At 40.3% G+C, this 26,901-nt stretch overlaps 1 protein-coding gene across 1 annotated transcript in view; it reads left to right on the top strand.

Annotated features, from left to right (window-relative positions):
* PAX4 (paired box 4) overlaps positions 1-26,901 on the top strand; it is a 59,855-nt gene that overhangs the window by 25,635 nt on the left and 7,319 nt on the right. The window contains exons 3-6 of the mRNA XM_069957924.1: positions 931-1,146; positions 4,012-4,087; positions 9,551-9,633; positions 21,624-21,693. Of these exons, the coding sequence (XP_069814025.1) occupies positions 931-1,146; positions 4,012-4,087; positions 9,551-9,633; positions 21,624-21,693 (445 nt within the window). The remainder of the gene's footprint in view (positions 1-930; positions 1,147-4,011; positions 4,088-9,550; positions 9,634-21,623; positions 21,694-26,901) is intronic.

Raw genomic sequence — 26,901 nt, forward strand, 5'->3', positions numbered from 1 at the left:
AACTTTGAATTTCTTGTGGTTTAATCATGTGATTGCCTGTGTTGTTACAAACATGGAGATACCAAATATGTATAATTGTTTCCTAAATGTATTATTTGCATTGGAGGCTATGGGGATTAAGTGTTTGTTTCACTTTATTTATTTTTAGTGTTTTTTACTTTTACACTTTATTTTACTTTCCACCTACTGGACTTCACTATCCGATTGCCTGATGACAGGCATAATACACACTGCAGTGCCAATCTGCATTGTTGTGCATTTTGCCTGTCATGGTGTTGTGATGTAGGTTTTCTTGAGGTCACAAAAAAGCAAATGTGTCAAAACTTTATCCCCCAATGGAGGAAAATTGTAGTGATTCGTGGTCACATAGTTACTGTTGGCCTATGTTCCCAAATCCTAAAATAAAAGAAAAATATGGACGTGTGATCTTTTCAACACGTAATAAAACTTCTGTTTTAGTATTCAACTGTGATAATTAAAGTAGGTTTCTAATCTGTAGACAATTGTACCTGATAACTAGCACAATTTAACATTTTGAGTATGAACATTGTACTAAGGTTATGTTTACACATAAAATAAAATGTAAGTAAGTATGGACATACTTTTGAGGTTTAAATCAAATCTAATAATGAGCTCTATTGAAGTCAGAAGGATATCAGAAAGTAGTGCACAAAGTATAGAATATACTTAATTTTTGCATGTTGTATTATTTTTTATAACAGAGCCTAAATAAAATGTGAAGACATACAGGACATGAATTAGTGGACTGAGCAAGGTGGATGGTGCATATGATGGTCAAGTAATCTAGAATATGGGAATAATGGAATGTTATTGCCATTTGTTGTGTTCCTCACTACAGCTATTTGTGCTTTCTTCGTGACCAGTAATTATCATATCTGTTGTCAGAATCTGCATTTTACCATACTGCAGGTATCCAATGGATGTGTCAGCAAAATTTTGGGACGCTATTACCAGACTGGTTTTGTAGAGCCTAAAGCAATGGGAGGAAGCAAGCCAAGACTAGCTACCCCAAAAGTGGTAGAAAAGATTGCTGAACTTAAGCGGGAGCATCCATCCATGTTTGCTTGGGAGATACGAGAGAGATTGCTAACTGACGAGATCTGTCCTGAAGATAAAATTCCAAGTGTAAGTATACACAACTATATACATATTCAACTTTAATGCGTTAACCTGAACTTCTCAACCTGAACTCTGATTCATTTATATATAATCCAGAAAAATACATTGTATGGACCATTACATATCTGTATTTCAACCTGGATAACAAGTTGAACTGCACAAAAAACAATAATAGCTGCACCATTTATGTAAACCAATACTTTTTGAAAAATACCAACTTGGAATTTATGTTAAATACTTCTATATAGTAAAATTACCACATTAATAATAGAAGAGAATATTTTTCCCCAATAATACAGAAAATAAAAAAGGCCTCCATTATTCCTGTACCCGGTGTCTGCTGTGCTTCACTTTCTGGTGTAGGGATTAGCATGAAAAAACTGCCACTTAGCTAATCAATGGCTGAGGTGGGAAACTGCAGCCATGGATTGGCTAAGTGACAGTGTCTTATGCCAATCCTGGCATCAGAAAGCGTAACAAAGCAGACACTAGGCACAAGGATAATGGAGGCTGTGAGGAAGGTAGGTACAGGCTTTTTTATTTTGATCACACAGCTTGGGCATATTTACGTAGAAGCATTTTGCACTGGACAACCCCTTTAAGTATTTTATAAAATGTATGTATGAGGTTTACCCCCTAGCCCTTTTAAGGTTTAGTTGGTAGTTTAAAAGGGGCACAGAGGCCATCAAGCTTTATCTAGTACATAAGTCATCTGGCATATCTTGAGCTGTCAGCAGAATTGTCTGATTGGAACAACAAGTGTGAAACGCATTTTGTAAACATTTTAGGAAGGCTACTGAAAATGAGAGAATGACATATCTCATCATCATGATTTTTGTCTAGAAAGAATTAAAGGGGTACTCCAGAGTAAAAAAAAAAAATACAGTACAGTGCTTCACATATGTTGTACTTTTATCCTTGTATTTTATTGTATTAAAATAAAATAATTTTTAAATAAAAAAACAAAAACAAAAAAACAATAATCAAGTTTTCCAGTATTGATCAGATGATGAATGTCCTGCAGGAAACAGTGCTTTATTTCCAGTCTGACACAGTGTTCTCTGCTGCCACCTCTTTCTGTGACAGGTACTGCAAACCTCTCCTGCTTTGGACAGTTCCTGTCACGAACAGAGTTGGCAGCAGAGAGCAGCATATCAGACTGGAAAGAATACACCACTTTCTGCAGGACATACAGCAGTTAGTAAGTACTTGAAGCCAAGATTTTTACATAAAAGTAATTTACAAGTGTATAACTCCATTACCCATTTAAACTGCCAATTATGTTTGTTATATATAGTCTAAAAATATAATCAGTGCATTAAGAAAGTCTTCAGACCTTTGTGCTAAAATATTTTTTTTTAAAAAAAGAACAGAATATATATTGAGGTTTCTGGAATAATTTGCACTTAATACTTCATAAAGACTAAGTAAAAAAAAGAATGTTAGAAATTTTTGCTAATTTACTGAAAGTGAAAAACGAATTATTGTAATAAGTATTCAGACACAATACTCAGTACTTGGTAAAGCACCTTTGGCAGTGATTACAGGCTCTAGTCTTCTTGGATACGATGCCACAAAGTTTGCACACCTGGATTTGGAATTCTGTTATTCTTTTCTATAGATCTTCTGAAGCTCTGTCAGGCTCTGGGCCACTCAAGGACATTTACAGTGCTGTCCCTAAGCCACTCTTATGTTGTCTTGGCTATGTTCCCAAGGTCATTGTCTTGTTTAGTTCAGTTTAGCCTGAGAACCAGAGCACTCTTGACCAGGTTTAAAAAAACAAACAAACAAAAAAAAAAAACAATGTACTTTGTTCCATTCAGCTTTCCATCAACCCTAACAAGTCCCATAGCATGATGCTAACTCCATTATGCTTCACTGTGGAGATGGTATTGGGCAGGTAATAAGCAGCAGCTAATTTCATCCAGACATGACACTTAGAATTTAGGCCAAAACGTTCAATCTTTGTTTCATCAGACCAGAGAATCTTGTTTATCATGGTCTGAAAGTTCTTTAAGTGTTTTTTTGCAAACTCCAGGTAGGATTTCATGTGTCTTTTACTAAGAAGACTTCTCTTTGTCCACTCTGCCATCAAGCCTAGACTGGTGGACTACTATAGTTAGGATTGCCCTTCTGGAAGTTTCTCCAGTCAGCACACATGATTTTTTTAAGGTCCACTAAAGCGGTCATTGGGATCTTGGTCACATTTCTTACCAAGTCCATATTCCCAGTTTATATGTTTAGGCCATGTTCACGCTACGTATTTTTACAATAAGCAACGGCCTTTGTTGCAGATTGCAACAAAGGCTGCTGTTTATTGACAGTGTAGCATTACATTAGATTGTATGGAATGGCTGTAGGAGTATACACACTTTATACACTACTGCTGTTGTTCTCTGCGGCCGCACAAAGTAACTGACAGGGCTATTTCGTGCAGCCAATATTCAGTGAACAGCGGCTGTACAAGACAGGCTGTGCACATAAGTATAGCAAATCAATAGCTTTGACTAAGTAGTAATTCCTGGTTACACTGTTTTGCCTATATCCTTAAAGAAGTATTCCACTCAAACATAGCTTTTTATATGTTGCTGCCCATGGTGAGACTAACAATTCCTTCCATACTTGTTGCAGATACAGCATGCCAGGGACTTGTTTACATTAACCATCTCAGAAGGGAGGGGGCAGGAGGGGGAGACAGAGAGAAAAGCTCACACACAGATTTTTGTGTTTTCAACAGAAATCAGCAGCTGATATGAAAGGAATTGTTAGTTTCACCATGGGCAGCATGATATCAAAAGTTGTGTTTGTGTGGAATAGCCCTTTAAACTACGCATTCATCTATTTATGTTGATTTTATTGGTCTGTTTGAAGGTGTCATCGATAAATAGAGTTTTAAGGAATTTACCATCAACGTTGAACATTTCTCCTTTGGTGCTATCCAGTGCAGGTAGGCCTATGTGTTCATTTTATAACTCAATAAGCCAGCTCATAGTATGTGACATATACCACAAAATCCTGGATTAGTAATTATTAAAGGCTATGCACGCCTTTTGAATGCATCATTTGTTTTGTTTTGTACTTATTATGGTAAAAAAAACATGTTTTCCAAATGTATTTTGCTTAGTTTCCAAAACTGAAACTAAGGCTGCTTTGCCTTAGTCTTAGTAAAAACATAGGCTAGGTTCACACTAGGTAAAAATGATGGCCGTCTTTCATAACAGAGACCATCGTTGTGCAAATAATGGCCATTATTTCAAAGATAACGGACGTCATTTGTGCAATGATGGCTGTCATTATGTAAGATGGCCATCATTTTTACAAGCCTTGTACCTGACATTGTGGTCTCCAGCCCATCTTTGCCAGTAAGTCTTTGATCTGGTCATATATTAGCTTAGAAGATAAATATTATTAACATTATTAGAAGATTGTGCAAGAAATAAACAAGAGAAGCTGGAGACAGACCCACCAGGTAGCTTCTTTATGTAGAAATTTGCATGCTGCAGATGAGAAACATCCTTTGAATGAGCATCTGATGAATCCAGAGTCACAGTTATTTATTAATTATCACTGGTCCTGCCCACCCACCAATTATTTACATATTTCTCCCTATGCACAGTGGTAGGGATAAATCTGACTATAATTGGCAAGCAGATGGGGGAGGTTGCCGATTGCCGCTAAAGAATAACCATGAACCATTTTTTGCAGGCATTTTTTGCATTTTCTGTATGTATAGTAGGAAAACCGCATGTCAAAAGCGAATACAGTTCAAGGGCCAGACACCAGGGCCCTCTAGAGTGCACCGAGTGTGCTACATCTGAGGTTAAGGCTGCCTGCAAGAGACAGGGAACAAGAGATAGGAAGGGAATAAACCACAATTAGCAAACAAATAATCTAAGATAACCTCTACATTAAATAAGCCACCAAGTCCAATGTCATCTTTGGGCACCAGTAGCCTTGGCAATCCAACATAACCATGCACCCAGAGACCAGAAGAGCCTGGATCAATTTGGCCATTACAGAAGACAGAAGACATCAAAACAGGAGAGACCCAACGCTGGAACCAGGCAAGCTGAGTAACACCATGTTGTTGTTTAACTCAATATTTTTTAAAAATTTTTAATAAAATGTTTTTTAGTTTGACACGTTCTAACAGTTAAATAAGCATTAATATATCCTTGTGATTTGAGGCTGTCCAATAGGTTTGGTGGATGTAACCAATGTGAAAATTCCATATGAGGATGTGTGTAGTATTAACACTGAGACTGCAGCTACTGCATCACCACAAAGCCAAAATCAGCGAAACAGAACCATTTTCTCTATGGTACAAATAGAGACTCTGGAAAAAGGTGGGAATCTACTGGACACATATTGTCATATAAACATATAAAGCAAAGTATTCCTTGTTTAAAGAGTCACTGTCTTTTAAAGAGTCACTTTTTTTAGTTTTTCTTTTGCAGAAATCAATAGTCCAGGCGATTTTAAGAAACTTTGTAATTGGGTTTATTAGCCAAATATGCCATTATCTGCATTTAAAAAGCCTTTTCCCAGGTCCCCCCCCCCCCTCCCTCCTCTTTTCCATCTACTGCAAAAAAATCAGGAAATTGTGACTTGTTGCATCAGACGTACCCTGTCTGTTCTAGGGAGAGGGGAGGGGAAAGAGGGAGTTAGCCGGCAGCAGAAAGCAGATAACAGAGGATTACAGGCATGGAGCTGGGTGACAGCTGTAATCAGAGCTCAGAGAGGTCAGTGGTGACTGTCAGAGGAGGTAAAGGGTGAGGTATTTGTAGATTAACTCTTTGTTGTCCTGTTTTGGTCTCCATAGGAGAACAATAAAGACAGGGGAGAGAGCTTCAAACTGCTTTTTCATGGTAAAAATGCATTTCTCGGCTAATAAACCCAATTACAAAGTTTCTTAAAATGGCCTGGACTATTGATTTCTGCAAAAAAAAAAAAATAAAATCACGACAGTGACACTTTAAGGTTTTGTGACAGAACATTTTTAAAAGACAATAGTATGCAAATATGCATATAACTACCTTCATGTGTTTTACATATTGTGATCCTTAATGTTGTTTATAAGGTTTTCCCTGTGATTTCAGTTTTAGGCTTTGTTCACACAATGTGCTTTTTTGGATGTATTTTTGTACGGCCATCATTTAGAGTCAAAAATATGTATGTATTCTAGCCTCAAAATGATAACCGTCCAAAAATACGTCTGAAAAAGCGTGTTGTGTGAACATAGCCTCTGAGCGTCATGATAGACAATCCTTTTAAAGGGGTATTCCAGAGAATTTTTTTTCTATCCAGAGTACAGGGCTCAGGGCACAGTTGGACTATTTTCAGACTATGGAAAAATAATTGTTGTGCAAACAATGTCCATTATTTCTGAAACAGCTGTTGTTTTTACATAGTGTGAACATAGCCTTAACCCCTAGATGACCCTGGGGGGGCGCGTTCTGAACCGCCGCATGTAGCCCGGGACCACGGCTATTAGCAATAATGGTCCGATCACCGTGCCCGCTAATTAAGTAATCAAATGCAGATGTCAAAGTTGACAGCTGCATCTGGGTACTTGTATGCAGCCATCCCTGATGTCTAGTGGGGTGGATTGCCCCCCCCCCCCCAGGACGTTGTCCCGGAGGAGCGATCCACACATCCTTTACCCGCCGGGGTCAGCGCCATAACGGTGCTGATCCCGGCTCGGCACTTAATTGCTTCTGGCTACAGCAGCCGGAAGCAGTTGAGTGCCTATCTCATAGATCTATGCTGTATAACTATACAGCATAGATTTTAATGAGAGATCAGTGTGCTTATACTAGAAGTCCCCCCCAGGGGGCTTCTAGTATAAGTATAAAAAAAAAAAGTGTTGTAAATAAAAAAAAAAACCTCCCCTAATAAAAGTTTGATACATTTCGAGATGGCCTCAGCACTACTAGCTATGGCAATCAACACCGGTTGCAGGTAAACTCTGGAAAGGTGGAGTTGGCTCGTGTTATAGCAACTTGGTGGTGCTCAACTGGTAACAGTCTCTTGGTATTCACAACAATTAGAAGAATACAGTGGCACTCACCAGTATAAGTTGCAAAATAGAATTCTTTATTACATCACTGGTCACTGGGATGGGTGCAGACGGGCGACGATCGTTTCGCGTGCTCAGCTGATGCACGCTTTGTCTCAACCTACCAAAGGCTGAGACAAAGCGCGCATCAGCTGAGCACGCGAAACGATCGTCGCCCGTCTGCACTCATCCCAGTGACCAGTGATGTAATAAAGAATTCTATTTTGCAACTTATACTGGTGAGTGCCACTGTATTCTTCTAATCGTTGCTAATAAAAGTTTGAATCACCCCCCTTATCCCATGTTATAAATAAATAAACATGTTTGCTATCGCTGCGTGCGTAATCGCCCGAACTATTAATTTATCACATTCCTGATCATGCACGGTAAACAGCGTAAATGCAAAAAAATTCCAAAGTGCAAAATAGCGCATTTATGGTCGCATCAAATCCAGAAAAAATTTAATAAAAAGTGATCAAAAAGTCGCATATGCGCAATCAAGGTAGCGATAGAAAGAACACATCATGGCGCAAAAACTGACACCTCACACAGCCCCATAGACCAAAGGATAAAAGCGCTATAAGCCTGGGAATAGAGCGATTTTAAGGAACATAAATTTGGTAACAATGGTTTAAATTTTTTACAAGCCATCACATAATATAAAAGTTATACATGTTACATATCGTAATTGTAACGACTTGAGGGACATATATAACAAGTCACTTTTACCCCAGGGCAAGCGGAGTAAAAACGAAAAAACCCCAAATAAAAGAAATGCAGGGTTTTTTTTTTTTTCAATTACATCACACATTAAATTTTTTTCTGGTTTCGCAGTGTACTTTATGCAAAAATTCAGGCTGTCATTGCAAAGTACAATTAGTGGTGCAAAAATAAGGGCTGCTATGGGCTTCTAGGTGAAAAAATGCAACTGCTATGGCCTTTTAAGCACAAGGAGCAAAAAACAAAAACGCTAAAATTTTAATTGGCCCAGTCCTCTAAGGGTTAAAGCTTAAAGCCTGTCATTAAAGAAGACTTTTGACATGTCACGCCTACAGACACAAAACAGAAAAGTGCAACAGCACACTGCAAATGCTAAGACAGTTAGGCTAGGTTCACACAGCGTTTTTGCAATCCGTTTTTTTCTAAAAACAGATGAAAAAAACTGATGCATTTGTGTGCATCCGTTTTCATCCGTTTTTCCATTAACTTCCATTGTAAAAAAAAAAAACGGATCAAAAAGGATCCGTTTTTTTTGACGGATACAAAAACATAGCTGACACTACTCCATCCATGGGTCTCCAAACTGCGGCCTTCCAGCTGTTGCAATACTACATTTCCCATCATGCCTGGACAGTCAAGTCGTAAGCTTTACCTGTCCGGGCATGATGGGAGTTGTAGTTTTGCAACAGCTGGAGGGCCGCAGTTTGGAGGCCTATGATGTAGACAATACTTTGTAAGTTAACCCCCTTCCCCCCATATAGGCAACCCTCTTAGGCTGCATACCTCACCACTATGTAGGCATCCCTGTATTAAAAAAACAAGAAATACTGACCTAGCTGCAGCGCTACAGACATCTGGCATCCCCTTCCTCTCCCTGCTGTAAACACACAAATGATAGGTGCATTGGGGGCCGTAGTAATTCCCCTGTGCACAGAAATACCTACTTAACATATTAATAAAGCAAAAGACTGCAAGGGAAAATGGCACTAAGGAGTAAGGTAAGAATATGACCTTCTTCAGTGTCTCCTGTCCTTGGGGAGCATAACAGCAGGTTTGAGTCTTCTGACCTTCTCTTAATTTCATTTTAAATATTAAAATATTTTTTCAGATAATCATTTTTCTGCTCCATAAGGGTATGTTCACACTGAGGAATTCAGACGGAACCACCGCCGCGGAATTCCCAGCTCGTACACTGCAGCAGGAGCGCGTGTCTCCACCAGTGTCATAGACTCCATTCTTTGCATGGGCGGATTCCTTCCTCCATCCAAAGAATGATCTTGAACGCGAGCGGGCGCGAGCGAAGGATTACGTGACAGACTTTCCATCTAAATTACTCAGTGTGCACATACCCTCAAACAAATATAATTAGCATTTAGTGTTCCCGGAGCAAACTCACCTTTCTGATAATTCAAATACCTTGTTATACCTGATGTGAAAAGCCAGGCATATAGATTTATACAAAGATGCTGTATACATCAGCTATTTGGCTTCTGTTTTCTCATATGAGTGCCATCTCTATATACTGTAAACTGCATTATACCGTCCTTATATTTTGCTTTCAATTTAAAGTACACTTGAAAGACTGAGGACACTAATAGATTCTCTCTACCTTTTTCTTTTTTATGGTAACAGAGTTTCTACGTATTCAGTATCCTGACCTTGCAACCAGAGAGAGGCTTTCTGCTGACACTGAGCTTCCTGAAGTCACTATCAGAGTATGTGTATTCATTGCCATGCCTTATTTGTGTTTATATTCATAGATAAAGATGAAAAAAAATTGTGTTCATGATAGAGCCAATAGTTGCTGTGAAAGGAGCCAAACTGCACTACCACACTCAGGGCCGTATTACCAGCTGCTGCTGCCCCAGGCACTAAACCTGAAGACGCCACATCTTGGGGAGAGTGGAGGAGAGTGGCTAAGCCACATGCATTTCTCTACATGTAGAAACATTGTCTGAATCAAGTTTATGGTTTTTAACTGCTTAAAACAAACAAATCTCCACATTGCTCTTATCATTGATTCAGTCTGCTTATTGTCTGAGGGAATTTTCACCACAGGATTTGTAGATTGGAAGGTAATAGCATCAAGGCGTCACATTTAACACCGCCACACCAGACCTGAACAACACCTCCATAATGTAACTGGATAACACCGCCATACCAGACCGGACCAATACCGCCATACTGTGACTGGATAACACTGCCATACCAGACCTGATCAATACCGCCATACTGTGACTGGATAACACAGCCATACCAGACCTGACCAATACCAGCATACTGTGACTGGGTAACACCGCCACACCTGACCAATACCTCCACACTGTGACTGGGTAACACCGCCACACCAGACCTGACCAATACCGCCACACTGTGACTGGATAACACCGCCTCACCAGACCTGACCAATACCACCATACTGTGACTGGATAACACCGCCACACCAGACCTGACCAATACCAGCATACTGTGACTGGATACCATCACCATGTCAGACCTGACCAATACCAGCATACTGTGACTGGATAACACTGCCACACCAGACCTGACCAATACCACCATACTGTGACCTGACCACACTAGAAGAAAGCAGCAATATTTTTTAACACCCATTTGTGTTATTATGAAGGTCACTAAGGGCATTTCACCTTATTAAAAGTCTCCTGTGCCAGATCTCCTCTGCTGTCAGCATGGCAGCTGGCTCCCAAAGTACAGTGGAGGCAAAAAAAAAAATCTTAACATGTATACTCTGCATCCCCGTACTCCCAACTGTGGACCACACCATGAACGTGCTTCAATAGTTTCCACAATGGACAGATGGCGATCTGTGGCCCAAAAGCAGGTCCTTACTTGTTTTATTTTTGCGCCATGGATCATGGCCCCATAACACATACGGACATATTAACGGGTGATTGACATATATAGGTTTGTAGTGCAGTCTTCAATTGCGGGTCCAAAGCCACGGGCCACACCATAAACATGTGAATTTTTTTGGTTTCATTGAACTTGTTAGGACTGTTTTGCAATGTAATTGCCAGGACCAGGGAAACCTCTTATCCTGGTACTTTAACCTGTTATATGTCAAATTATGACCTCGGCATGTAACAGATCTGGAGGTCTCATTAACACCATTGGCAACCTGGGAACATAAAGAAAAGCATATACAGTATGTGGTCAGCACTCTGGTGAATAGTCAATCATGTCTCCTGGCTTGATTGCCAAAAAGTTTGAGCGCGGAGAGACTTCCCCTGGACTCCGGGGTATAGCATACGAAAAGAAGAAGAAAGGGTCCTCTCCAGCTCAATTATAATTGAATGCTTTATTAGACATACATATAACACCGACGCGTTTCAGACCCCACTGGGTCCTTAGTCATGGTTTTCTGTGTAAAAAGACATATACAACAATAACCATCTCCATAAGATTAGTGACGTAAATTAGTTTCACAATACAAAAAATTCATTAATTGTTAAATAACATGAAATTCAACATATAGACAAACGACTGTGTGTACATATAAATAGATAAAATCCCATCTCCATTATACCAGCACGCACAATAGTGGTGGTGTGTATGGTGATATATTATAGCAGTACCTGAATGCATACCTCAATATCTGATAGTATATCCCATACCCTGAACGTACATATCCAGTATCTATTATTATGTCATATCTCACAAAGTTTCATGATCAAATCATATCCATATATAGAAGACACAAAACAGAAATAGATGAATATATATATATCAAACAGAAAGTACCTGAAATATATTTATGTGGAGGACAAATGAGGTTAATTTACTGTGAAAAAACGATATATGTGTAGTTGTAATACTGGTTATAGAACTCTATGTACCATATATCCATATACAAGAGTCCAGACACATGCCCACTCAACTCGGTATATATCTAAATAAATAAATAAATATATATGCCTTGTACATACCTATGTTAGCATCTCTAAAGGAATGGATGAATGGCGCCGGGCATGGCCGATGGCGTCCGAGTACATACAGCAAGACGCCGCTTTATATCTATATTGTCAGCTGAACTTCCGCCGGAAGTCCTGTGACGTATATGCGCTTCACCCTGGAACGCATACCTCGGTGCGCTCTAATTGAACAACCCTTATGCAGGACACGTGATCGGCATGCGCTCCACAGTGGAACGCATGTCGGTAAACGTCTCCTCGATAGCTGGATCCATGGGACAAACATACCATAGAAAAAATAGACATGTATATGCTACATACTATTTATACATAAGTATACTTATTCACAATTAGTATAGTGGTCCATGAGTAAAAAGAATAAATGAATAGAATTATACAGAATAGTTTATAGGTACCAGATATTAGGTTAATACAAATACATTAAATCATTTTTAATGTTTAACCCTTTAGGTGCCCTGGTTCCCAACTTAAGGATCCACTCCGCTTCTTTCAATAATAGCCTTTTCCTCCAATTACCTGCTCTGGTGGGTCTTACTACCTTGTCTATGGCATAACATTTAAATGTGTCTAACTTGGACAAAATGTCTCGAGGCACCAGAGAGCTGTACACTGTTCTTTTTAATGCCATATACATGTTCGGCTATCCTGACCTTTAATTTTCGAATTGAACAACCCACGTACAAAAGGTTGCAACTCGTGCAACCTATGATGTATATCACGTGGTCTGACTCACATGTGAGGTTGTGTCTGATATCTATCATATACCTTGCTTCCATCACTTGATTTAAAATTCATATAAATTCCTGTGAATTTACACATACCACACCGGGGGGTATTGCAAGGGCGAAAACCACCCACTCTAAGTGATCTCGTTTCCATTTTGGGGCTTCTATATAGACTTGGAGATAACATCATTGTAACGCCTGGAGTAGTGGATCCACTGGACCGGCACCAGCGATGGCACAAACCTCACCAGGGAGCGGAGTCTAAGGGGCCGCTGGTTTTCACCAGAGCCCGCCGCAAGGCGGGATGGACTTGCTGCGGCAGGCGACCCCCAGGTCGCTACCCCTGGCTTGGTTGCTGGTGTCGGCAGGCGAGGCGTGGCAGGAGATGGCACAGGCAATGGTCTGCAGGTGAGAGCGCACGTGACAGGCTGGACACGGGAACAGGTGGAGTGACAGGGAAACAGGAACCAGGAACAGGGACTTGGGACCAGGTAACGGACAGGACTCAGGAACAGGGACTTGGGACCAGGTAACGGACAGGACTCAGGAACAGGGACTTGGGACCAGGTAACGGACAGGACACAGGAACAACAGGGAGCTGGGCCAAACGCTATGGGAAGCATGTAGAGGCTCCAACACAGGGGACAGGGCATGCTGGGATTTATAGGGGAGTGATTAGGTGCAACTACCAATTAGGAGCGCACTGCCCCTTTAAATCTGAGACAGCCGGCGCGCGCGCGCCCTAGGAGGCGGGGACGCGCGCGCCGGCCGGCACAGCGGGAGACAGGAGCGTGGAGAGGTGAGGCGCCCTCCGGGGCCGAGGTGATAGCAGCGCCGGGTCCCCGACTATGGACACCGGCTGCTGCATGGGGCAGGAAGCGGTCGCGGCGGCGGCCCGGAACGCGGGACGCCGCCGCGGCCGTGACAATCATGCCCAAAGACGGACTTCTTCTGGAAATAAAGTGGCAGCCCTCATCCAAAATGGATGCCAAATCTGCGTCTTTTCTTAAAATCCCCAAATTTTCTTTAATTATATTTTTGATAGTTACGTATTCCTTAATTAATGGGGTACAAAAATAAACCCCCTTATTATACCTGTTATCCTTATTTCTCTTTTTCTTGTTATTGTTGTCTAAAAGTTCTTTTCTGTTCACCTTACTAGCTATCCTATGGGCTCTCGCCAAAATGGCTGGGGAATATCCCCTAACTCTTAATTTATCCTCTGTCTCTTTTAATTGTGTTTGTGCCATATTTGGGTCTGAGCATGCTCTAATCGTTCTAATGAACTCCCCGACCGGAATAGCCTTGATCGTATGCTTGGGATGTTCACTTTGCGCATGTAATACTGTATTTCCGGCTGAGGGTTTTCTAAATAGGGATGTTAACACCCGCCTCTCCACAGAATTTCCCTCTAACTTAAGATCCAAAAAGGACAGACTCTGTTTCTCTATTTCAAAATTAAAAGAGACAGAGGATAGATTAAGAGCTAGGGGATATTCCCCAGCCATTTTGGCGAGAGCCCATAGGATAGCGAGTAAGGTGAACAGAAAAGAACTTTTAGACAACAATAACAAGAAAAAGAGAAATAAGGATAACAGGTATAATAAGGGGGTTTATTTTTGTACCCCATTTAATAAGGAATACGTAACCATCAAAAATATAATTAAAGAAAATTTGGGGATTTTAAGAAAAGACGCAGATTTGGCATCCATTTTGGATGAGGGCTGCCACTTTATTTCGAGAAGAAGTCCGTCTTTGGGCATGATGTTATCTCCAAGTCTATATAGAAGCCCCAAAATGGAAACGAGATCACTTAGAGTGGGTGGTTTTCGCCCTTGCAATACCCCCCGGTGTGGTATGTGTAAATTCACAGGAATTTATATGAATTTTAAATCAAGTGATGGAAGCAAGGTATATGATAGATATCAGACACAACCTCACATGTGAGTCAGACCACGTGATATACATCATAGGTTGCACGAGTTGCAACCTTTTGTACGTGGGTTGTTCAATTCGAAAATTAAAGGTCAGGATAGCCGAACATGTATATGGCATTAAAAAGAACAGTGTACAGCTCTCTGGTGCCTCGAGACATTTTGTCCAAGTTAGACACATTTAAATGTTATGCCATAGACAAGGTAGTAAGACCCACCAGAGCAGGTAATTGGAGGAAAAGGCTATTATTGAAAGAAGCGGAGTGGATCCTTAAGTTGGGAACCAGGGCACCTAAAGGGTTAAACATTAAAAATGATTTAATGTATTTGTATTAACCTAATATCTGGTACCTATAAACTATTCTGTATAATTCTATTCATTTATTCTTTTTACTCATGGACCACTATACTAATTGTGAATAAGTATACTTATGTATAAATAGTATGTAGCATATACATGTCTATTTTTTCTATGGTATGTTTGTCCCATGGATCCAGCTATCGAGGAGACGTTTACCGACATGCGTTCCACTGTGGAGCGCATGCCGATCACGTGTCCTGCATAAGGGTTGTTCAATTAGAGCGCACCGAGGTATGCGTTCCAGGGTGAAGCGCATATACGTCACAGGACTTCCGGCGGAAGTTCAGCTGACAATATAGATATAAAGCGGCGTCTTGCTGTATGTACTCGGACGCCTTCGGCCATGCCTGGCGCCATTCATCCATTCCTTTAGAGATGCTAACATAGGTATGTACAAGGCATATATATTTATTTATTTATTTATTTAGATATATACCGAATTGGGTGGGCATGTGTCTGGACTCTTGTATATGGATATATGGATATATGGTACATAGAGTTCTATAACCAGTATTACAACTACACATATATCGTTTTTTCACAGTAAATTAACCTCATTTGTCCTTCACATGGACGCTGTGCATACAGCTGAATATATTTCAGGTACTTTCTGTTTGATATATATATATTCATCTATTTCTGTTTTATGTCTTCTATATATGGATATGATTTGATCATGAGACTTTTGGAGATATGACAAAATAATAGATACTGGATATGTACGTTCAGGGTATGGGATATACTATCAGATATTGAGGTATGCATTCAGGAACTGCTACAATATATCACCATACACACCACCACTATTGTGCGTGCTGGTATAATGGAGATGGGATTTTATCTATTTATATGTACACACAGTCGTTTGTCTATATGTTGAATTTCATGTTATTTAACAATTAATGATTTTTTTGTATTGTGAAACTAATTTATGTCACTAATCTTATGGAGATGGTTATTGTTGTATATGTCTTTTTACACAGAAAACCATGACTAAGGACCCAGTGGGGTCTGAAACGCGTCGGAGTTATATGTATGTCTAATAAAGCATTCAATTGTAATTGAGCTGGAGAGGACCCTTTCTTCTTCTTTTCGTAACCTGGGAACATGACCATTGGCTGCCAATGGACTTCTTTCTATAGGCCCCAGGCCTGCCATGCATAATGCTGACTAATACACTGCACTGCACTACAGTATAGGGAAGTCCCCTAATGGGCCTAGTTAAAAAGTAAAAAAATTATAACCCCCACCACAACCCCCCCCCCCCCCATCTTAAAAAAAAAAAAGCTGGAAAAATAATTAAAAAACAAACAAAACACAATTTGATAATACCATGTCCGTAACAACCAGAAACTATAAAATTAAATCTTTATTTCTCTCAAATGGTAAATGCTGTAACATTTAAAAAACAAACAAACAATGTGCAAATGGTGTTAATCTGCTTCTCAAAAATATAGAAAAAGGGTAATCAAAAAGTCACATGTATCAGAAACTGGTATCAATAGCTACAAAGAACCCACATGTTTTTTCACCCGTCTCTGTTAAGAAAAAAATAATAACGTTACAGGTCTTGGACTGTAGACTTCTTATTCTTTTTAATAAAAAGTGTTTGTATTGTGCAAGACTAGTAAAAAAAACCAAAAAACATATATACATTTGGTATTGCTGTAATTGTAGTGACCCAGAAAATAAAAATGTTCTTTTTGTTGCCCTGTGAATGGCGTATACAGTGGTACCTCGGTTCTCGAACATAATCGGTTCTGGAAGGCTGTTCCAGAACCGAGCAGTTCGAGAACCGAGCTATTTAAACTTGCCGCCAAGCTCCTGCTCCTCTCAGCTGTGGAGGACACCCTGTAAAGAAGTGGGGAATCCCATCATAATGATGGGATTCCCCACTTCTTTTCAGGGTGTCCCCGGCAGCTTAGAGGAGCAGGAGCTTGGCGGCAAGTTTAAATAGCCTCCCGCTCCTGCCTCTAACTGTGGGGAACGCTCCTGCCTCGCACTGCTCCCTGTCCACTCTGACCTGCTCTCCGCATCCCCCCACCGGCCCGAAGCGCTTCCTGTATGCTTCTTCAGCACGCCGTTCGTCTTTACTGAGTTCGAACACCGAATTGTTCGAACTCCGAGGTGTTTGGGAACCGAGGTTTTAACATATATATATAAAATGCAAAACAGAGACAAGTTCACATCTTTCTGAATGAAAGGTTAATCAATAAGAAATCTAATTTTAGCTTATAAGGCTGTGTTCACGCCATGCGATTTTACAATGTTTTCCCTGCATTTTTGTCAAGATGTTTCCTAAATCCCAGCAAAAATGGCACTAGTTTACTGTGATTAAGCAAATCCCTGTCATATGGTGTTATTTTTTACCATGATTTGCAAAATTGCAATGAAAATTTAATAAAATTTTTTGGGGACAATTTTGGGAAAAAAAGTAGCAATCCTGCATTGTGTGAACACTAAGCAGACTAAGCAGAGTAAGCAAAAAGAGTAGAAATTGGACTAGTTATAAAAAAAAGAAAAAAAAAAACCCACAAGAAAACACGACTGCATACAAACAAGGCTCTGTCCACATCAAGCTCTATGTTTTCTTGTATAAGACCCCCCCCCATCCCCGTCCGATGTACACTGTCCACATTTCTGTGTCAGCTTTTAATCTACAACACTGTCATACTGTCGTGGCCTATAGTTTCTGTGCCACGGGTCTGCAACGCCTCTCTTTTCCTCCTCCCCACCCTCCTCGTCATTAGGAATGCCCTCAGGCAGGATTTCTATTCATTGCTCATCTAAACAGTGCACCTGTGTGGCTATGGCACTTGTGCACTGTTTGGACAAGTGACAAATAGAAATCCTGCTTGGGGGTGTTCCTAATGATGAGGATGATGGGGAAGAAGAAAGGAGAGGTGTCGCAGACCTGGGGCACAGACACTCTAGCTAATAGTATATCACAGCGCAGCAGATTAAGATAATTTTTTGCTCTAACCATGGCACTGAGCACATTTTAAAAGACACAACTGATAAGTATTTACTCTCTCCAAATGGATGATAATAGTGGTTTGGTGGGGTGGGTTGGTAGATACAGTCTCGCTTTAACTGTTTAGGAGCTTAATGCATCATAATGAATAAGGATTTATGAGTTCCAAAGTTTAGTTCTTAGCATAAAATCTGTGCACAGACTATACCTACGAAATGTGTGTATCCGGCCTAAGGCTTTGCTTTGTTTACAGTATTAGAACCAAAATTGTCAGCATGGGCTCTGCAATGTGTGACCTGGTCTTAAGGCAGGATTTTAGACGTGAAGTGGCAGGCACACACAGCCATTCAGTGGCAGAGGTGGGACACCACTATAGACGCTCAATGGCTGAGCGGGCTGCCACATCACATTTCACATTCAATCTCAAGACCAAGTAGTGTCTAGACACTGTGGGACTAAAGAGGTAAGTGGATGTTCTTGTTTTTACCCACCCGCTCCCCAAGCATTGCGGAGAAAGGGGTCCCGGTCAGAGTACCCCTTTTAAGGCTATATTTATACACAGTAAAAAATAAATATCAAAATATGGTTGTAATTTTGAGTGGCATTTAAACAATGTGTGAACAGATGAAAAAAAAATGTCTGTATTTTGCGAAAGCAGGTTGTAAATACTGAGCATGTTGAAAATGGCCATGCTCAATTACAGATGTTATTCTTTATGGCCATTTTTCCATTGACTTCAATAGAGTGCTTTATTAGGCTATGTTTCCACACAGTATTTTTGCTCAGTATTTTGCAACCAAAACCAGGAGCGGATTGAAAACACAGAAAGGCTATGTTCACACACTGTTGTAATTGAGTGGATGGCCATCATACAACGACAAATAATGGCTGTTATTTCAGAACAATGGCCCTTGTTTTAAAATAACGAAAATTATTTGCCATTAAATGGCGGCCATCCACTCAATTTCAACAGTGTGTGATCATAGCCTTTCTGTGTTTTCAATCCACTCCTGGTTTTGTTTGCAGAATACTTACCAAAATACTGTGTGGGAACATAGTCTCATACTGAAAATAACATCCGTATATTTTTTTATTTTATGGTGTGGGAACATAGCCTAAAGGGGTATTCCTATCTCAACTAATACAGGTAAAATTGTAATGCTGCGTTTACACGAAACGATAATTCGCCCGATCGTACAATTAACGATTTCGAAGTAACTTTTTTTTTTTTATAACGATCAGCGTTTAGACGAAACGATATATAGTACGGAGAATTCGTTTTGCGATCGCTTAAGTCTATCTCGCACATAGGTAAAATCGATAAACGACTGTTTACACGGAACAATCTGCAAATTTTTTGCGAACGACGATTTAAGAACATGTTCAAAGATCAAAATGAACGATTTCTCGCTCGTCGTTCGATCGTTCGCTGCATTTACACGTACGATTATCGTTCGAATTCGACCGTTATCGTGCAAATTCGCACGATAATCGTTCCGTGTAAACGCAGCATAAGGTTCATCAATTTAAATATTTTTGCAAATACATTTATTTAGCAAACTTGCCTCTTGATATGCCGCCCTATCCTTTTTCATTGTTGACCGCTCATTGCTAAAAGCTGTGGTCAGACTGATTCGGATTTGAAAAGAGGAGAAATTTCAGTCTTTCCTTTATGACCTGTTCTCTGCCGATCCTGGCTTTGGCTCAAAAAAGTTTGTCAGATAATCTGTTGGTGTAATAGGACCCTAACAAATACGGAGATATAGGGTAGAATTTATCAATGATATAGACCGATTGCCGGGAAAAAGTTGTTAAATTTTGTGCAACTGCTTAGTTGCATGGGTATCTTGTAAAGGTAAATTAACAACATGCAACTTTTCCACAGATGTTGCAAACTCCACACAAAGGGTGGTGTATTTCCTAATGTAAAAACTAAAAAAAAACTGTGGTGAGTGATTTAGATATGAGCTTGAGACTTGAAAAAAACAAACAAAAAACATTGAAACAAAATTAAAATTTTCAATTTCTGAAACAAAAGAGCTTTCAGCTCTAAAAATATAAAGGCCATTAACTTAATAAGTTGATAAACCTGTCTATTAGTGAAAGTTAGTCTTCAGCAGGAGAGGAGAGTGTGTCGGCACTCCTAGACGTAGTAGACCATGATTAAGTGCAGTTGCGCGAAACGCGTAGGTCCTGTCATGCCCACCATGGGATTTTAAATGCACGAATAAAAGTTATATTTTAATCTACTACGCCTAGGAGTGCCGACTTCCACACTCTCCTCTCCTGCTGAAGTCCTGCTTACGGCGTCTGGCCAGCGCCTTGAAGTTCGAGCATCCTCCCTTGCACCCAACCTGCTGCTGTTGTTTCTCATCCACCGGTGAGCTGTATCTTTTCATTCTTTTTTCGTTCATGCTATTAGTGAAAGTGCAGAAATAGGCCAAACAAAAAAAAAAAAACACCCTGATCAAAAACTCTTCCAATAGTGTAGATATACTGTATAGTATACAGAATATGCAAAAAAAAAATCTAGATAGATATAATTATAAGGGGGTTGGATTTGCGGTACCACAATACGAGATGCACAGTCCTTTTGGGTTATGACCCATATTTTAAACATATCCAAGGGAAGCAAGTGAAGGACGGCACCTACAGAATAAATTGCTCTTACTTTTTTGTGCCAGTTTGCATAAGAAAGTGCAACGTTTCAGCTCTATTCCACAAGCCTTTTAGAGCAGAGTAGTGGTCAGTAACCTAGACAATAAGCAGTTAACTGTAAAATAAAAGCAAAATACAGCAGTAAAATTGGTAGAAATGTGGCCACATTTTTAACCCAATGATGCGTTGAAGTCTATAGAAAAACACCTGACTGTGCAAACATAGTAAGACTGACTATGTTCACACTACGTAAAACTACGGCCGTAGATCTCGCCGCAGAACTACGGCCGTAGTTTTGAGGGGTGGAACATAGCCTTATTTTCAATGGGATCCCGGCCGGAGCGTACACATATCGTACACACTCCGGCGGCGCCGGAAAAAACTGACATGTCAGTTTTCTGCGGCCGGAATTCAGTTCACACAGTGGGCTATGGGAAGCTCTGATGTGGATGCGCGCTGATGCGCCCGCATCAGAGCTCCACGGCCGGAAATATCACCCGGCCGGTACTTAAGTACCGGCCGTGATGATTCGGGCTGAGACCGGCCGTTCCATGACCCGGCCGGGTGTTCACGTAGTGTGAACATAGCCTAAAAATACATACATTTTGTACAAGCACATGCATTTTTTCATACGTACGTGAGATTCAAAATATGGCGGTGTTTTATATCCATTTTAATGCTCTGTTTCATTGCTTGCTCGCCTCATTGTGTAAACATAAGGCTAGGTAGAAAAAAAAAAGCTAACTGACTGTATAGAACCTATCACCCCTCCCCCTTCCCTGTATCCATCCCCTCCTTGGTTGAACTTGATGGACATGTGTCTTTTTTCAACCGTATTAACTATGTAACTATGTAACTATGACTGTAATTTTGAGTAAAAAAAAAAAAAGTGAACAGATGTATTTTCCAATAGCAGGTAAGCATGTTCATTTTTTGGATGTTCGTAATCAATGATATCTGTTATTCTATACAGTGTGTGCCCTGTTGACCAATTGCCCTTTGACTTCAATGAAGAGCATTGTTATTTTTAAAGTACGACCATATTTTACGGTATGTGAACATAGCCTAATACTGATGTTAATTTTCACCCTCTTTTAAAGATTTGGTTTTCAAACAGGAGAGCTAAGTGGAGACGGGAAGAAAAAATAAGAAGAGACATACAGCTTTCAGGTGATGAAGGTAGACCCAGAATGTTTCCTGAAATGTAGACATTTTTTTTCTGATGAAGGATACATTCATAGCTTTTCGGGATTGTTTTGTTTGTTTTTTTTGGTTTTGGTTTTAAGCTATGTGCACACAACATACTTGTTATGAAAAGAATGTCAATTTAAACAATGTCCGTTCTTTTTATAATGCAATGATTTGCACTGAAGTAAATGCAAATAATGGCCACTGTTTCACACAATCTAGTGAACCATGGCTGTTGTTTGCTACGGCCGTCAAAATAATGATAATGTCAATTATTTCTGGCTGTTGTTCATTGAGTGCAATGCAATCGTCATTTAAAACAACTGCCGTTGCTTTGAGTGTCAAATATCGGCCTTTGTTTACTTGTGTGAACATAGCCTAAGGGTAGCTTTACACGTACCAGATCCTCAGTGGAATTCACGCTGCGAGTTTGCTTCGAAATCCGCTGCAGATTTTACCCCCCCCCAGTCAGCCACCCACCAGCAGCCCCGGCCCCAAGCATATACTACCTGCTTGGCGCAGCAGCTGTGTGTGATGCTCCCAAAGGGGAGCGAGGGGTGACGGGAGCGTCACACACAGCCGTGACGCTGAGCAGGTAATGTATGCTCGGGCCGCGGGTGGCAGTTAAAGGGGCCAGGTACCATACACGCAGTGGATCCGCTGCGTGTATGGGACCAATTCAGCTTCATACTATAGGATCCACAGCGGATTACGCATGAAATCTGCTGCGTATTCGGTACGTGTGAAGCTACCCTTAAACAGCATTCTCCATGCTATAAAAGTGACATCTTTATTCTGTGGGTTTTCACAATTATAGGCTATGTTCACACTGCGTATGTTTCCGACCGTAGTGCGAACCCCGAATATACGGACGTAGTTTTGAGGTTGATGCGTTCGCTTGAAAGTATACGATATACGCCCGCACAATGCACACTACGTGTGAGCTTACGACCGGATCGTATACGGCGCCGTGAAAAATAATCAAGACCATTGTTTGAGGACGGAAATGTTGAAACTCACGGCCGTGGATTTCCATGCGGTCCCGTACGGAGTACTTATTTCAGCCAAATTGAACTTGATTTTTCGATCCAAAAGGTTCTGTGTGGTTTACGGGGCTGGGCGAAGATTTCCAAGTAAATGACCTGCCTCAGATCGCTTTGAAACAAGCTAGGGAAGCATAACTGTACTACGGGCGTATGTTCGTACTCATCCGTCCGTATGGCGGTGTACGAACTACGGCCGGAAACATACGCAGTGTGAACATAGCCATAATGGTGATACATTTTTTTATGGCTATGTTCACACTACGTAAAAAACACAGCCGTATTTCTTAAAAACTGCCATATTTGTGCAAACAACGGCCGTTATTTGCCTAAGGCTATGTTTATACTGAGTAAAAAAAGAGTAAAGGCGTCGGTTTTTTTTTTAAATCACGTCCTTTAATACCGCATTTTAATTGACCCCAATGCACTGAAGTCAATGGAATGACGGCCATCCAATGCGCACAGTGTATTAAATGACAGGCGTTGTTTGTATGGACTTCAACATAACGATAACGACCATTGTTTGTGGAAGTCTTTTGCAAACAATGAAAGTAAATTTTTTAGCTATTCACACAGTTTTTCTTTTTACACTGTCCTTTCACCGTCTTTACTATTAAATTCAATAGACTTTTTAGTTAAAAGCGCAATCAGCCCACCTGAACCAGACTAATGTTCCAGTGGCCATCATTGCAATGATTGGCACTGAAACATGCTAAACCACTGACGTTATTCGATATTCAAAACAATGGCCATTGTTTTAAGTATTAAACAACTGCCAGAAAAAAGTCATATGAACATAGCCTAAGGCTTTCATCAGACACAAATTTTGCATGGCCAAAAATAAAATAAAAAAGTAACGAATATCTGCTAGAAGTTTTTCCTGCATTTTGGTGGGATTTTTTGCAGACAGTTTAGTCTAGTGTGTAGTGTATTAATTAGTATAGGGTTTTTTTATTTGGTGATTTTTTTATTCTGAAGGATTCCTATTAAAGACGGGGGGGGGGGGGGCATTAGAAAAAAGGCCAACATGAATATGGGCATGGCATTGTTTTTTGCGACCCTTCCCTTTTGGAAGTCTGTGGGAGGAAAAATGTCACTATTTCTGAAACAAAAAAAAAACATAGCCAGAGCTTAAAACTCCACTACAGTGTGATGATATGGTGTTATATATTTATCTATTGACTCCAAACTAACATCTTGCCACAGTGTTACATAATTACATTGTTAATAAGGTTAAAAAAAGGCAAGAGTCCATAAAGTCTAAACTATAGTAAAACCTATGTTCTTATGTTTAGCATCTATGCCTCTTTTGGTGCATCCCATGATTTATTATCCTTGGCTGCCACTGCCTGGCACTGGTCATTAAAGTTGAATTTACTATCCACCAATACCCCAAAGTCTTTTACCCAGTGTTTTATTACTTGGCACATAAACATACTCATTATTTCTACGGCCTAAGTGGATAAGCTGACATTTATCCCCATTAAACTTAATTTGCCATTTCTCTGCCCAAGCCTCAAGCTTCTCCAAATCCCTCTGTAATATCATATTATCATGCTCTCTGGTTATTACGTTACCAGTTTAGAGTCATCTGCAAAAATGGAAATTCTACTCTGTAAACACTCTATAAGGTCATTAAAAACATATTAAAAAGAACTGGACCTAAAACTGACCCCTGTGGTATCCAACTTATAACTGTGACCCAATCTGAGTATGTTCTATCAATAACTATTTTCTGTTTCCTATAACTCAGCCATTTACATATATTTTCCCACTATCCTCATTTTATAGACCAACCTTTCATGTGGCACAGTATCAAATGCCTTTGAAAAGTCCAGATACACAATGTCCACAGCCTCCACCAGGTCCAGTCTATTACTGAGCTCCTCATAGAAGCTAATCAGATAAGGCTGACAAGACTGATCCCTCATAAGTCCATACTGGTGACGTGTTATTAGGGTACTTTCATTAGGATACTCCAGTATAACATCTTTTAGAAACCCTCGAATACGTTACCCACAACAGATGTTAGACTTAGAGGCCTATAGTTTCCAGGATCACTTTTTGATTCCCTGTTAAATATCGGCACCAATATTGGCAATATATGAGACAGTCTTATTGAACAATCCCTGTCATATTAAAATCTTTAAATATTAGGAATAAGGATCTGTCTAACACAGTACTCAGTTCCTGCAAAACTCTGAAATGAATCTCTTCTGGGCCCAGTGATTTATATGATTTTTAGGGTGCGCAGCACTTCTTGTTGTGTTAGGCAGTTGAGATTTATGGAATGATTTACATCGGCCCTACTCATGTCATCCATTATAGGATTTTCTTCTGTGAATATGGTAGAGAAGGATGTTTTTAGTAGATTGGCCTTTTCCTCATTCTCCTCCACCATTACACCCAGATTATTTTTGAAGGGACCAACATTTTCAACTGCCATGTGGCAATTATGGCATTTTTAATGATCCAACCTAAAAACACAAAATAATTTTGGTTTTGTTTAACTGCACACAAAGACCAATAACATTTTATTTTTTTCATCACATGACCTGTATGACAGCTCTTGTGTAGCGACTCCATGGGTACCATTTTTGGGCACATATGATCTGAACCATATGATCTTAACCAAAAATCAGCATTTTACTTGTGACTAGTTTTAAGCGTTCTTGTGAAAAAATTGGGTTCAGCAACATCACTCCAAACCTGAATGCTCTGCATTTGACCCCTGGCATCTGGAGAAGTTGGATGTCTTAATTGCCCCCAGCAACCAATCAGATTCCACTTTTAATTCCTCACAGATTCTTTGAAAATCAAAGGTGGAATCTGATTGGTTGCTAGGGGCAACTGAGCCAATTCAATTCAATAAATATTCCCCAATATTCCTAAATAGTTATGTCCAAAGCCCAAAACAATACTAGGAGTAAAATGAGTTGAAACAATCCTACCACTCACTTGTTAATGATGAAGAAACGTCTTTAAGGGTAAATGTGTGGGGTATACATAACCTTCATCCCAGGCTATCTCTTGCAAGGATTTGGTTCCACTGCTGAGGAATAGAGTCTTCTGGTATAGTTCCTGAACAGCTGGGGAGGTGATGAATAATGTGTTAATATCGGGGCAACCAGTCCCTACTCTAATATACCCCCAATGCCGATGTCCCTCTAGACAGAGCACCTGCCCTAATAAGGGCAACTCCACCACTCTTACCCTAGGGTCCCTAGTTTCCCTATAGCACAGTGGCTGCATCCTTCCTCCTGTTAGGAAATTCTTCAGGGGATCACACAAAATTTAAGCCACATAAATTGATCAATAGCAAGGGGAGAATGTTGCATGTCCCATGATGATGCAAGGCGAAAACCAAAAATGCAGTGCTGGCAGGGTGCAGGAACATAATAAAGAATCTATCCGTACACATCCCCCAAAGTGATGCAGTACCACTCATGGACCCCCGTTGGCCTCCTGAAGCTCCCACTCCTGCAATGTCATGACCCAGGCTTAGGAATGTCTGCTCAGCCAATCAGTGGCTGGGATTAGGACACTGCTACAGTCACTGACTGGCTGAGCAGGCACTTCCCCCGGGTTGTGACGAAACTGGAGCCCGGAGGGTGAGAGAAAACTTTTGATGTGCTGCAGATTCTTTATTATGTTCCCACACCCCCCTTGCCTGCACTGGATTTTTCATTTTCTCTGGACTTCTCCTCATGGCAACATGCCACACACAGGATGGCATTCCTAACTACCGTACATCATTTATTCAGGTGTCTATCTTTTTGGACAACCAGGTAATGCTGCAGGGAAGTTGAATACGTACTACCAAGTTTCTGCATAGATTACAGCTAATTGCTGATTGCTCTGGATCCCAACACTCTGTGATTAGCTTGGTTTCAAGTAACATTTCTAACATTATTTCTATTCTGTGGATAGGCCATCATAGATTTTCCCTTTAAGAATATAGCAGAGCAGCGTATTAAAGAGGAACTCCAGGTAGAGGTTAAAAAAAATGAAACTTCTGCAGAAGCATAAAGTATTACTCACCTGCCTATCCCAGTTTTGAAACTACCAAAAATCCATTTGTTTGGGGTAGGGGGGGGGGGTTTCTCTGTATTGTGTTTCTGTCCTTCCTGGTTTAGCATTTCCCAGA

The sequence above is a fragment of the Dendropsophus ebraccatus genome, chromosome 1, assembly GCF_027789765.1.
Source record: "Dendropsophus ebraccatus isolate aDenEbr1 chromosome 1, aDenEbr1.pat, whole genome shotgun sequence".
NCBI classification, from domain to species: Eukaryota; Metazoa; Chordata; class Amphibia; order Anura; family Hylidae; genus Dendropsophus; species Dendropsophus ebraccatus.